Here is a 15,333-nt window from a genome sequence, read left to right as displayed (position 1 = left end):
TTGACTGTACATCCTTCAACACCTCCAATGGGAGCGTAGACATTCTTTGAACTACTTCTGTAAAGAAGCACGCACAGTCATAACAGGGTGAATCAAGCAGTGAACAGGACTGCAAAGCAGCATCAGTCATTGGGTGTGGGCCAGTAGACACCTGTTGACTTCTGAGAAAATCTGATTGACAGGGACTGTGGATTTTAGGTAAGGACTGTGGACCTTTACTAACTGAATCAAATGTGCCTCAACACTTTTTCTTATTACTTTCAGTCCTTGTTTACTCTTTTGAGAAAACATTTTGAATTAATTCCCACTAAAGAAAAAGCAAGAGTATAAGGAATTTTGAACTAAATATTTTACTTATCTACCTACCTTCCCTGGAACCTTTTATTTTATGAATTGTTTGTAATTCACAGATACATGCTTCCTTAATAACTTCTGAAGATGGAGTCATAGTCTTTAATTACTATAGCACCATTAGTAAAGTCAGGGAATTAACACAGATACTGTCTAATATCTAACTACAGACCTTTTCTAAATCTTGTCAATCATTCCACAAATGTTCTGAAGAGCAAGAGAAAAAAAGTAATCTATTTGAAATTCCATTTTGCATTTAGTTAACATGTTTCTGCTTTCTAAATTGGTAGAGTTCCTTGGCCCTGCTCTCTTTCCTGACCAAGACAATTTTATGGAGAATCTTTCTGAGGTTTCTTCACAATCAGATTCTCTGCACATCTTATCATGGGATATGACTTCTATTTCCCACTACTGGAGATACGAGCTTTGACTGTTTAACTAAACAGTGCTACGGTTAGGACGAGTGTCTTGCACAGGATCCTGTTGCGAGGCACCAAACCCAATTGACGGCATGACGTTCAGAGCTTCTGGAAGCTTTGGGAGGCAGGACCTACTTAAGGGGAGCAGGTCACTAGGACAAGGGGTGAGGGAGGTTCCTAGAGATATCTTGTCAATGGCCCCTTCCTGTTTCCCTCTCTACTGTCTGTCATGATGTGAATAGCTCCTGCCACTTAGTCCACTCCAATGTGCTGATGAAGTCCTGTGGGCTGAAACCTCTGAACTTCCTCTGTTTACACTGTTCTTTCAAAGAATTTGCTTACAATGGCATAAACGTTACTGAGACAGGTAGTGTCTAATAGGTTCCTCAACTGTAAAATATATTTTCCTTTATGCTAAAATGGCTACCAAATGGTAATTCTCCAATGAAGTCATTTTTTATTTTAGTTGACTTTCTAGCAGATGAAAGAGTATTTATTTCCTTCTGATCACTTACTTATTTTAGTATAATTCAAACAGTTTTAATCTGTATAGCATATTTATTTTGCTTGAATTATCCTAGGAACATTCTTTTCTATAGCAATCCTATATCTTTTCCCATGTATCCAATTAACCTCTGTCGCTCCAGGTTCAAGTTATTCTTTGCACATCCCATGCCCTGAAATCAAGCATTTGTTCCAGAGAGTTCTGATAGTATGGAGGGGAGAATGAGATTCAGAACCAAAGATCTGAGCACTAAGTGTATGTATATATATATATATATATATATATATATATATATATATATATATATGTATTTCTATTGATGTGCCATTGTTTTGAGACTGGAAATGTGTCCATTTATATGTATGTGCATGTGTATATGTATGTATGTACATATATACACATATACCTGGGCACATACACATGGATCAATGAATCAACAAAATAATTCATACTGACAGCTCCAATTCTAATATAAATTTACAGGGTCCATTGAACACCTTTAGTTATTAAATATTTCATCACATACACACACACACAAAAAAAACCTTACACACACACACACACACACACACACACACACACACACACACAAACTCTTTCATCATCCATTGTCTACTTGTTCCTTTGCTCAGTCATATATATATATATTTGAAAAAGTTTTAGGATTGCTAGTTGCAAAAGGTAAAGTAGCATCATGACTTGAATGCCTGCCTGCAGTTTTCTCTGCCATTAAACTTGAAGGTGAAAGTCTATGAATTACTAGAACAAGTTGCTTATATTCTGTTGTAGCCCACTAGGTTTCCTAGTGGCTGTACCCAGCCGGGCTGCATTAAGAGGTTGACTGGACCACAGGCCTGGGTACCAGGTGACTGTAACTAGTAAGGGGGAGGTCTTTCCTCGACCTCTTGGCATTGTTATAAATAGACCTTTGAAATAAAGTTCTGGGCTGGTGGATAAGGATCCAGGCCCACCCAAGTCTATCCTGTGTTTTCTCTCTGTTACTCTCCTCTCTACTTCTAACTAAGTCTCTTATCCCTCATTCCTCAAGAGTTCCCGGGGTAAATAAGTGTGGGGGCTGGTCCTCCACAGTATTCCACATTACTTTCACATTTTGCCAGTTTAAGTTTTCTTTTCTTTCTCTTTGTAGCACATGAAACATAAAACATGGTTATAAAAACCTAACTAAGCTTAGAAGCATGTGCGAGAGTGACTATGCCCACTGTCAAGCCCTTTCACCTTGTTCTTACCCTCACGTATTTCTTCCCTGACACCCACCCACTCTGATAACTGAGCTTCCTGCTTTCTTTTATAACAAATGAGGACACACATGTATTTTTTATTATTTTATTGCTTTCATGTGTATGTTTGTTTTCTCCAAGTGTATGATTATGTACCGTATGCATGCCTGGTGCCTGCAGATGCCAGAGGAGGGCGCCAGAACCCATGGCACTAGAGTTACAGATGATTGTGAGCTGCCATTTGGGTGCTGGAAATTAAATCCAGGTCCTCTGGAAGAGCAACCAGTACTCTTAACCACTGAGCCAAGTCTCAAAACATAGAAATCTACTATATATTCTAAGTATATATTTTTAGTGTATTTTGTGTGTGTGATGTATGTGCGGGAATGCCCAAGTACACACATGTGGCGGTCAGAGTTGAAATTGGGTGTTCCCCTTTATTGTTTATGTACTGAGAGAGTCTCTCTCTCTCTCTCTCTGAACATGAACCTCAGCAACATATGGCTGCTCCATGAACCCGGTTTTATCTGCGTGCTTCTACCCCCCCACACCCGCCCCCGCATTGGCCTGAAAAGCATGTGTCGCCACAGCCAACACTTCACACGGGTACTAGAGGACTACACAGCAGGCACTCTGCCCACTGAACCATCCCCCTAACCCAGTCGGATGCTTTTTTACTTATCAATATTTTGGTGGGGTTTTACTATGTACCAATTTGAAGATATCTTCCTTGTTTTTTAATAGCTGAATAGTTCATTACATGGATATTAATTTGAAGCCACCCCCATTTATGGGAATCTGGGTGTTTGATATATTTTCTAATTGCAAATAATATTTCATTAAATAATCATGTGCATATGTATTTTCATACTTTTAGCGATGAGTCATGTGAAAATTCCTACCTATAAGATAAATTTATAGATTCATTAGATACTGCCAAGTTCTCTTCCAAAAATGTTACACTAATTGTATTCCCTCTTTCAATTTATAGAAGTGTTGTTTTCCACAGCCTGGCCAAGAGGATGCACTGCCAGCACTTTTTAATGTTGGTGATTTAATTTAACAGCTAAGAAAGATGGTCACGGTGTAGCATTAATTTGTACTTATCCAAGAATATGGGACCCTCATATCTTTTGTGTCTGCCTCATGTTTCTGTTCACTTTTACATGGTGCTAGTTCTCTTCCTTCTGAAGAACACTTTACATGCTTACAACGCAGCTTTCTTTGTAAGTTATGTTACAAATAGTTACACTGGTTTGTCAAGAAATTTCTTCACTTTATGGTATTTTCTGCCATATAAGTTGTTTTTTAATTATTATTACTAAACATAAAATGTGTTCTTTTTATTGATTTTTGATGTTGAAGCAAAATTGGAAAGCCTTCTACATAATTTTATAGGCATCCATTCATGTTTTCTTGTAGTATTTGCATAAACTCATTTTTCACATTGAAACCCAGATAACTGTGTATAAGATGTGTTCTTGTGTCAAATGGCTAGCCAGATTTCACCACTGTTTATCAAAAGATCCATGGCTCATTCAGAGATCTGAGTTGCCACTTTAATCATTATGGATACATTTCCAATTCTGTTTTTTTCATTGCTGGTAATAAAACATATTCAATTACATTTCTCAGTATGTTATAATATCCATGTAGGACTTGACTCCTTCTAGAGCATTTTCCTGGCAACTTTCATGCACTCATTTTTGTTTTGTTTTAATTGCGAATACAATCTTGTTTACCACAAAGAAATGTGGTGGTATTTTGACTGGACACTGTTCAATTTATAGATTAACACCTGATATCTTTTTTATGTCAAGGTATCCTATCTAAAAATAATGGATATTTTTTATATTTGTTCACATCTATTTTCATGGGTTTGGAGAATATTTTAATTTTTTCTTCTACAACTGCTGCAGGGGCTTTTGAGATGAGATGGCTCAGCAGGTAAAGACAGCTGCTGCCAAACCCAGGAACCAAAGCTCAATCCCTGGGACTCACAAGGTGGAAGGAAAGACCATACCCTGAAAGTTATCCTCTGACCTCCACTGCACAGTGTAGTATTTGTAGACAGACAGACAGACACACACACACACACACACACACACACACACACATACACACACGATAATTAAAAATGCAAAAGAATCCCTGAATATATTTTGTATGTTTCTTAGGGTCTGTTCCTGCAGCTTTACTCCTTTGTTGCACTATAGATGGTCTTGTCTACACTGTATTCACTAACTGTTTATAACCACATACAAAATCTACCAATTTCTGTGTATTATTTGCCATTCTATCTTAGTGAATACTTTACTATTTATCATTAATTGTTTAAAGATTTGTAAGCATACAAGGTAGATATTCAGTTAAGTATTTTCTATTATTAAACATTTTATTTACTAACACAAATTACTAGAAACCAAGGTGGAACCCTGTTTATGAAATTATTGGAACAAATATTGCAATGGAAATTCAATGAAGCAAACTTTTTCACAAGAACATTTTCTATACATCAGTATTCACATTTAACTCCTTTTCAGAAAGTATTATTTCTTTTGGATCAGAAATTTAATGCTATCAAATAAGACCAACATACTCTCTATAATTAAAAGATGCATTGCAGCCGGGCGGTGGTGGCGCACGCCTTTAATCCCAGCACTCGGGAGGCAGAGCCAGGCGGATCTCTGTGAGTTCGAGGCCAGCCTGGGCTACCAAGTGAGTTCCAGGAAAAGGCGCAAAGCTACACAGAGAAACCCTGTCTCGAAAAACCAAAAAAAAAAAAAAAAAAAAAAGATGCATTGCAAACTTCATTATAAATACAACTTAACGCAGAGTTGGTTGTGATCCAAATACAAAGAGTGAAACATACTGGCATTTGTAAAAATACATTACAGGAGGTTGAGAATTTAGCTTATGCCTAGCATGAACATAGCCCTGGGTTTCATACTCAGCTTCAAGAAAATAAATCAAAATATAGTGCAGGTTGCTCATGTGAATTTCTAGAACATAAAGACCCATAGATCTTGTTTCAAATGATGGCACAGCCTTAAAGATTGCATCTCAACTGCAGTCTCTTCATTTTCACGTCACCTGTCATTAAGCTTTTCCAAAACGAGAATTAAAAAACAAATGGAATAAATATGCAGTGCTTATTGACTCAAACACAAAATATTGCTCAACTAATAAAGAGCCATACGGCAATTAGAATTTTTTTCTAAACACTTCCCTAAACAATGAACTGTTTCTTTAAATGATTTATTTTTTTAAGTATGCAAATGTGAGGGTCCACTTGAGTGCAGGCGTCCTGTGGGTTCCCCTGAAGTTGGAGTTGCAGGTAGCAATAAGCAGCTCAGCATAGGAGTTGGGAACCTAACTTTGTCCCTCTGCAAGAGCAGCAGCATTCTTAACTGCTGAGCCATATCTCTAGCCTCTCAGACTTTTTGATAGCCAAATTCTCAATTACTACTTCACAGTAAGTTAACAAAACATTCTGTTTATTTATTCTAGATTATCCTAATATGTCTGTGATTTGTTTAATTAGTAATTTGTTCTCCAGGTATTTAGTTTAAAAATTATCTGTATTTTCTCTTTCCTTTCCCCCTTCCCTACCCACCTCTCTTTCTTTTATTAAAGTAGAATATCTTCCTAAAAGAAAACAGTAACTCGAGTGAACTCAGGAGATGAACCAATCAATGGGTAAAGTGCTTGCCAAGCACCATGGAGACTTGAATTCAGATGATCCATGAAAAAGCTGGGTAAACATCTGCAATCCCAGTCCTGTGAGGTCAGAGACAGGCAGATCACTGGCCAGCCAGTGAGCTCCAGATTCAGATTACTGTGTCTCAAAGCACATGATGGGGAGGGGACTTGGACACACAATCCCACCCCCAGCCTTGGAGCAAATGTTAGCTGCTGGTAGAGAGACAGTTCTCTCTAAGATGGTAGCCACTGTTAAATTGACCATGACCCAGTGGGAGAAAACAAATCCAAAAATATTTGGAAAGCATGTTTTGTCTTGAAAGGTTTCATGGTGGTGAATGCCTTTAATTTCATCACTTGGGAAGCAGAGGTAGGCAGCTAGATCTCTGTGAGTTCAAGGCCAACGTGGTTTACAAAGGAAGTTCAAGATGGCCAGGGCTATATTGTGAGATCCTATCCCAAAAATATCCCCTTAAAAAACACAGTTTGGGGGATAGAAAAGATGGGGTATATCTGGAGAAAGTGGAGAGAATAGGTGTGAATATGCTCAAAACACATACAAAGCTCAAAATTCTCAAAGAACTAATGAAGAAAATATAAGCAAAAAGGCTTTTTTGGCATTGTGGGGCATTCAGAGAAACACTCTGCATGGATGATTCCCTGATGATAGAGAGCAGTGTTGAGCTATCTCCAAAGAAAGGGAGGAAATTGTGCTCAAAGCTCTTTAAAGGGAAAAATAAAAAATGCTCAAAAATCTTAACCATGGAGCTCAAGTGGACATGGTACAAAGGAAATGTGCAGCAAGTGTAGGACACACAAGAGAACAACATCTGTCCAAGTTAGGGGAGCTTACAGGCTTCCTATGGAAAACTCATGAGGAAGTCAATGTGAGTCACACAGCTTCACCCTCACAAAATGATAAACTATAAGTTCAAAGCACCTTCGGTTTGAAAATCTCTTTAGTTTACAAATATTAAATTTTCCGTGCTGTTCAAAAATTAAGGGGAGAATGACTGAGAAAGATTCCTAACGTTAACCTCTGGCCTACGCCTACACACACACACACACACGCACGCACGCACGCACGCACGCGCGCGCACACACACAGACACACACACACACACACACACACACACACAGAGACACACACACACAGACACACACACACACACACACACACAGACACACGCACACACACACACACACACACGCACGCACGCACACAGAGACACACACACACAGACACACGCACACACGCACGCACGCACGCACGCACACGCACACACACAGACACACACACACACACACACACACACACACACACACACACACAAATACCTTGAGTCACAAACTGGTCAGGTGCAGTTTCAGGAGCGAATGTTGATGGCAGCACAGGCTGAGTCTCAGTACTGCCCACTGAGGTTGCCACCTGTGAAGCAGGCAGGGTACTTTTCTCATTAATGTGGAAGCATAGAAAATGAAACAAACAGTAGATACGCAACATTTCCTTAAGAAAGCAAGTTTAGAATGAGTTTTATCAGCTAACATTACTACAAAACAATTTAAATCCTGAGTTATAGCTATTTTTCTGATAAGGGCATTTTCTATGACCCCCTAATAGGAACTGTTACAATGTCCATAATTCAGTAACTCAAAAGAGCCAAGTTTTAATTTGAAGCCCAATTAAGATTTTAAGTTTCTGATATGGCTCTTGCTGCCTAAATGTTGAAAGGCTTAAGATATATACTTCTTTACCTAAAATGCATTGTTTTTGAGATTCTCACATTTCTTTACTACAGATTTGTTATGTACATGAGTGTTTTGCCTCCATGTATGTATATTTATCATCTATGTGTCTGGTGAGCATAAAGGAAAGAAGGCATTGGATCCCCCGCAAATGGAGTAAACTGAACCCAAATCCTCTGCAAGAGCAACAAGAGCTATTAACTGCTGGGCCATTTCTCTAGCCCTATTTTATTTATTATAAATGGTTTGTTTTTGATGTTTCAAATTGCATACTTAAGTTTAATGACGCCTATAAAAATCAGTGTAAATGCTGAAGAGATGGGATGACTCAGAATTTAAAAGCACGTGCTGTTCTTCCAGAGGACACAGCTCCAATCCCCAGCACCCACACTGCTGTTCATGATCACATATAACTCCATTCCCAGGAGATTTGATGCCTTATTCTACGCCCCCAGATACCAGGCACACATTGGTGAACAGACGTACACAAGACAAATAAGTAAATAAATAAATAATCCACAGACATAAAATAAAGTGTCAGAAAACCTTGCAGATTTAGAATTAAAAAAAAAAATCAGCAAAGTATTTTTCTCTATCTTACCTCATATCAGAACTTTAAAAAAAAGCTTGGCAAAATGCTGACACTGAGTTTCAGAACAGAACATTATTAAAAACATTGCACCTAATAGAAATGCTGTAGAAAGCAAACACAAATTTACCTAGAGGTTTATAGAGGAGACTGTGGCCTTCTAAAATTGGACGCACTCAGCCTACTGTGTTTGGTACCTCTTATGTGAAAAATACCTCTCTCGGGAGGGAAGATACCTTTTTTTTTTTTTTGCCATCAATCTTTTTCTCTGTGAAAGGGCACAAAGGAGGCATACCTGGAGAGCGCCCTTGTCAGTGTGTACACATGACATGGGGCATCCACAGAACTCATAAATAAGCATTACTTATAACATAGAGACCACCAGGTCACATCTATATACACCCTGTGCTTATTCCTAGCTTATTGTACCTTTGATTTACAGTGATACATGAAAGCAAATACTAAGATTATTTTCATTTGTAGTTTCTGGTAGTAAAGCCAATATGCACTCGAAGAAATTCATAGAAATGAAGTCTGCATATACTTAAAAATCTACCTTTCGAGACATAAGAACACACACTGAGAAAATCCAGAGAATCATCAGTTCATACTTCAAAAACCTATACTCCACAAAGTTGGAAAATCTAAAAGAAATGGATAATTTTCTTGATATGTACCACACACAAAAATTAAATCAACACCAAAAAAAAAAAAAAACCATTTTAAATAGACCTATAACCCCTAAGGAAATAGAAACAGTCATTAAAAGTCTTCCCCAAAACCAAAAAAAGCCCAGGGCCAGATGGTTGCAGCACAGAATTCTACCACCGTTTCAATGAAGAGCTAATACCAATATTCCTCAAATTGTTCCACACAATAGAAACAAAAGGAACATTGTCAAATTCTTTTTATGAGGCTACAGTTACCCTGATACCCAAACCCCATACAGATACAACTAAGAAAGAGAATTACAGACCAATCTCCCTCATGAACATTGATGCAAAAATTCTCAATAAAATATTGGCAAACCAAATCTAAGAAAACATCAAAAAAACCCATCCACTATGATCAAGTAGGCTTCATCCCAGAGATGCAGGACATATAAAAATCTGTCAACGTAATCCACCATATAAACAAACTGAAAAAAAAAAAACATGATCATCTCATTAGATGCTGAAAAAGCCTTTGACAAAATCCAACACCCCTTCATGATAAAGGTCTTGGAGAGATCAGGAATACAGGGAACATACCTAAACATAATAAGGGCAATTTATAGCAAGCAAACAGCCAACATCAAACTAAATGGAGGAAAACTCAAAGCAAGTCCACTAAAATCAGGAACAAGACAAGGCTGTCCACTCTCCCCATATCTATTCAATATAGTACTCAAAGTTCTAGCTAGAGTAATAAGACAACAAAAGGAGATACAAATTGGAAAGGAAGAAGTCAAACTTTTGCTATTTGCAGATGATATGAGAGTATACATAAGTGATCCCCAAAATTCTACCAGGGAATTCCTACAGCTGATAAATACCTTCAGTAATGTGGCAGGATACAAGTCTATGGCAGGCCTCTTGCTAGCTAGCTCTTATATCTTAAATTAACCCATTTCTAACAATCTGTGTTTTACCACATGTTCCACAGCTTACCGGTCTGCTGGCACGTTGTTCCTTGGGCACCAGGCTGGCATCTCACTCTATCTCCTTTCTACTTCCTGTCTATCTGCTTGCATCTGCCTGCCTCTAAGCTGCATTGCCATAGACCTATATAGCTTTATTTATCAACCAATCAGTGCAATACATACAGAACGACATTCCACAGCAGACCTCAACATAAATCCAGTTACACTGAAACTGACAGAAGAGAAAGTAGGAAGTAGCCTTGAACACATTGGCACAGGAGACCATTTCCTAAATATAATACTGGTAGAACAGACACTGAGATTGACAATAAATAAATGGAACCTCTTAAACTGAAAAGCTTCTGTAAGGCAAAGGACACTGTCAGTAAGACAAAATAGCAGCCTAGAGAATGGGCAAATATCTTCCCTAACCCCACATCTTACAGAGGGCTGATCTCCAAAATATATAAAGAACTCAAGAAACTAAACATCAAAATACCAAATAATCCAATTTTAAAATGGGGTACAGATCTAAACAGAATTCTCAACAGAAGAATCCCAAATGGCCAAAATACACTTGTTCAACATCCTTAGTCATCAGGGAAACGCAAATCAAAAGGACTATGACATACCATCTTAAACCTGTCAGAATGGCTCAGATCAAAAACACTGATGACAGCTTATGTTGGAGAGGATGTGGAGCAAGGGGAACACTTCACTGTTGGTGGGAGTGCAAACTTGTACAGCCACTTTACAAATCAATATGGCTGTTTCTCAGAAAATTGGGAGTCAGTCTAGCTCAGGACCCAGCTATATCAATCTTGGGCATATACCCAAAGGAAGCTCAATCATACCACAAGGACACTTGCTCAATTATATTCATAGCAGCATTATTTGTAATAGCCAGAATCTGGAAACAACCTAGATGCCCCTCAACCGAAGAATGGATAAGGAAAACGTGGTACATTCACAAAATAGAGTATTATAGGCAAATGTATGTGGTACATTTATACAATGGAGTATTGCAGGCAAATGGATGAAACTAGAAAAAAAAATCATTCTCAGTGAACTAACCCAGACCCAGAAAGACAAACCTGGTATGTACTCATTCAGAAGTGGCTATTAGGAGTAAAGTATAGGATAACCAACCTACAGTCACAGCCCCAGGGAGGCTAGATAACAACAAGGGCCCAAAGGGGTGTGCATGGACTTCCCTGGGAAGGGGAAATGGAAGAGATCTCCTGAATAAACTGGGGGTGGGGTTGGAGATTTTCACAGGGATGATGAGAACTTGACAGGGCAAGTAGGGCAGGCTGGGTGTGGGAGGTGGGTTGGGGAAGGGACAGAGGGGAAGAGTAAGGAAACATATTTTGATAAAGGGGGCCATTTTGGGGTTAGGGAGAAACCTGGTGCCAGGGAAACACCTAGGAATCCATAAGAATGATCCCAGCTAAGACTCCTAACAATAGTGGAGAGGGTGCCTAAACTGGCCATCTACTGTAATCAGATTGGTGACTACCTAACTGTCATCAGAGAGCCTTTATCTAGTATCTGATGGTGGCAGATGCAGAGATCCATGCCAAGCACTAGGTTGACCTCCTGGAGTCCTGTTGAAGAAAGGGAGGAGGGGTGTAAAAGACGGGGGTGGGGGGGTGGTCAAGGTCATGAAGGGGGACCCACAGAGACAGCTGACCAAGCTCAGGGAGCTCATGGACTCTGGACCAACTGTTAGGGAGCATGCATGGGACCGACCTAGGCCATCTACATGTGTGTGAGTTATGAAGCCTGGTCTATTTGCAAGGATCCTAGCAATGAGATCAGGACTGTCCCTGGCACTTAGCTGACTTTTGGAAACCTGTTTCCCATGCTGAATTACCTTGACCAGCATTGATGCAGGGGAGGAGATAGGTCCTGCCTCAACTTGGTGTGCCACACTTTGTTCATGCTCCTTTCTGAATGGAGATGGAGGAAGAGCGGATGTGAAGGGGGGTAGATGGGGTGGGGGGTGAGAAACTGTGGTTGGTAGGTAAAAGAAAAAATGTTAATAAAATAAAATAAATTCTCCCATTCAATAGAAGACATTAGCTTTCATCTTAGGTAAATGTAATGGTTCTGATACTGGTAAATGAGAAAATCCTGAAGGCTTAATCACAGAGCTTAAGCATAAAAAGTCATTTTAATGAATGTTTCATCTAAAATCACTCATAGATAAGCACTAAATCCCTTATTTTGTATTAAATTCAGATAATAGGAAAATAGCCTAATACTTGCTTATTTTACAAATATATTTGTTCAGATGACAATTGACAGGCATATAAAAATATTCTTGTCAAAGCAATCAAGAGAAATTTTATAGTTCTAAGAAAAAGCAATCAAACACCATGACTAATACCACAACCTAGGTATGAGTTGAATAATAAATCTATCTGTCTCCTGTTACTAGTTCCTTTGGGAAGAGAAGGGAAACCCAAGCTTAAGAAAGATGCTTGTGGAAAGAATCTGAGTTAAATTAGAACTTCCCTCATGTAAGGAAATCAAAGGGCTTCTTTGCATGGTACTTACTATGTTTCAGAAATTGACTATGGGTAATCTACATTTTCACTGTTCTCTCTCTCTATTTTTTTCAACTTAACATATTAGTAAGCTCTTCTTTTAATAAGCAAAACCAAAAATACATTAAGATGAGCTGCTCCACTTCCATGAAAAATGGTAAAACACATACATGAAATATTTAATTATATTTAATAATCTATATTGATATAAAAATCTGTTCAAATCCAAGTAGTAAGTGTTTTGGCATCTAAGTATTTTAGCTGTTGCATGCTGCTGATTCACACAGAAAAGAACTATTCTAGTCCTGTTCCTCAAGACAAGGGATTTGCTACTAGTAAAGGCCATAACCAAGAATCTAAGTCTACAATTGACAGTATAAACTCTTTCCAATCAGAGGAAAACCTCATGTAGATCTGTAGAGGGAGGGAACTAGCTGTCTTTGTTTGAGAGATTATGCTTCTTTTTCCAGACTTTCGTGAATCCATGTGAAACCCTCAGCTAGATTAGGACTTCTGTCCAGCCCCAATATGAGGTGGTAGAAGATGGCTTACTTAGAGTAAACATCATGCTTAGGCATTCCTTCCTTCTTCCTAGTATCATCCTCATTCTCACTCCTTACCACTTTAAGTTATAAATCTAAGCAGGAGGCATAGGTGTATCCTATTCCAACAGTAAACCACTTAATTCATCCATAATTTCCTTGGTTCATTAAAACAGCCTCAATGCAAAACTACAACAAAGCAAGTCTAGTCCATGGCCTACATGCATTCCAGAATAGTTACGAATGAAGGACAACACAAAATTGTCAATTTTCTTAAAATATTATTATATTAAAAGAAAAAAGAAAATGTTCCTGTAGCTTGATTACAAAGTTCTTGAGCCTGAATTCTGTGGATGACATCATGTCACAATGTCAAAAGTTTGGATGCACCTAGTAGGCTTTTCTTGGACTTTCACATCTTTTGTGATACACCCTGAGATTCTCAATTGATAACTGGTGTTCCTTGGTAAAACAAGCTGAGTCTTCTTTGAGTTGATATATACGATTTTCACCTTATCACCTGGCTGAAGTTACAGAAGCCAATAAAAGGCATAGCAAACAGATTATGTTACTTAACGCCACCATTCTAAAACTGACTCAACTTAGTGTTGTAAGCGTCTAGGGAGAAGAAATAAAAAGATGGTGATGAAAGTATACATATTTTCAGATATAAAATGAATAAATTCTGAGGATCCAATATGCAGAGTGATGACTATAGTTAATAATAATGTACTTTTCTTACAAAGTTTTTGTACACATTTGATAACTTGCTAACAATATACACCCCCACACATATACTGAGTAGTGGTGAGGTAAACAATGTCTTAATCAACATGATTGTACTAATATTTTTATAATGTATACACATATCAAATAATCACAGTACATCTTAAATCTATGAATTTCACCTTAACCAAGTTAGAGAAAACAAACGAAAGATCTGAAATTTTATTTGTAAGAACTAAAAATAATGATTCTTTTCTTATAATATTTTTGTACATATCTGATAATAAAAGTCTCTAAATTATGCTTTAGCATAAGCAGCCAAAATTAAGAGCATCCTTTTGAAAGGGAAAAAAATGGCAGTCATTTGCTACATCAAAGAAACAACTAAGTATAAAAACAATGTATCGTATAAGAAAGATGAATCCATGTTCAAAAACTATTTTCTCTTGCACTGTACTTAGTAAAGACAAAAGACTTATGGACACTTTAATTGTTAGAAATGAACAAAGAACTTGGATATTTTAAGGCTGGTCAGTGACAGAGCACCTGGTTTGCATGTCCAATGCCCTGGTTTAATCCTCAGCAAGACAAAGAGAACCTGAGTATTTTATTTGTCAAAGCAACTATATAATGCATTTCATCATTGTTCTTCCATGAAAATCATTACTAATGCTTAAATTGATTTAGCATACTAAATAGGATATATACCTAGCCACATTTTTAAAACATGACAAAATATAGGTGTAAAAAGTTCCAGTGAGAATAGAGTTTATATGTTCCTTTTTATAAATGATACCCTTATGCCCAAGAGCAGAAAAGCTTCCTGATTTGTTATCAGCAATTTTCATAAATTATACCAAGAAGTCTAAATCACTCCAACTGGATTGTGTATAATACAAAAAAACAGAAAGCTCAGAAAATATCACTTAAGGAATGAACTGGGATGAGAGATCTATGCATCTCTAACTAGAATGAAGACCACTCACAAGCAGAGACTAGCAGTATGCCTGAGTTGTGACCCTCACACTGTATGACAGATAACTGAAGAGTATACATTTCTGGGTGCTTACCCTACTCTGTCCTCAATTAGCCTCATGACCCTAGAGTGTGGTGACGTATTGTGTCCTCCAATATACTGTGTCTCCCAATAAAATTTACCTGAGAATCAGAGGAAAAAGCCAGCCACTATATTAACACAGAAGTCAGGCAATGGTAGCACACGCCTTTAGTCCTATCACTTGGCAGGCAGGGATCTGTCTGGATCTCTGTGAGTTCAAGGCCACACTGGGAACAGAGCCAGGCGTGGTGGTACATGCCTTAAATTCCAACACTCATTAACCAT

The 15,333-nt window shown here is 38.1% G+C and overlaps 1 protein-coding gene across 1 annotated transcript in view; it reads right to left on the bottom strand.

Annotated features, from left to right (window-relative positions):
* The window catches only part of Rttn (rotatin), a 174,153-nt gene that overhangs the window by 52,433 nt on the left and 106,387 nt on the right, over window positions 1-15,333 (bottom strand). The window contains exon 35 of the mRNA XM_059246168.1: window positions 7,554-7,644. Within this exon, the coding sequence (XP_059102151.1) occupies window positions 7,554-7,644 (91 nt within the window). The remainder of the gene's footprint in view (window positions 1-7,553; window positions 7,645-15,333) is intronic.

The sequence above is a fragment of the Peromyscus eremicus genome, chromosome 19 (genome assembly GCF_949786415.1).
Source record: "Peromyscus eremicus chromosome 19, PerEre_H2_v1, whole genome shotgun sequence".
NCBI classification, from domain to species: Eukaryota; Metazoa; Chordata; class Mammalia; order Rodentia; family Cricetidae; genus Peromyscus; species Peromyscus eremicus.
This window is presented reverse-complemented; position numbering and strand designations above follow the sequence as displayed.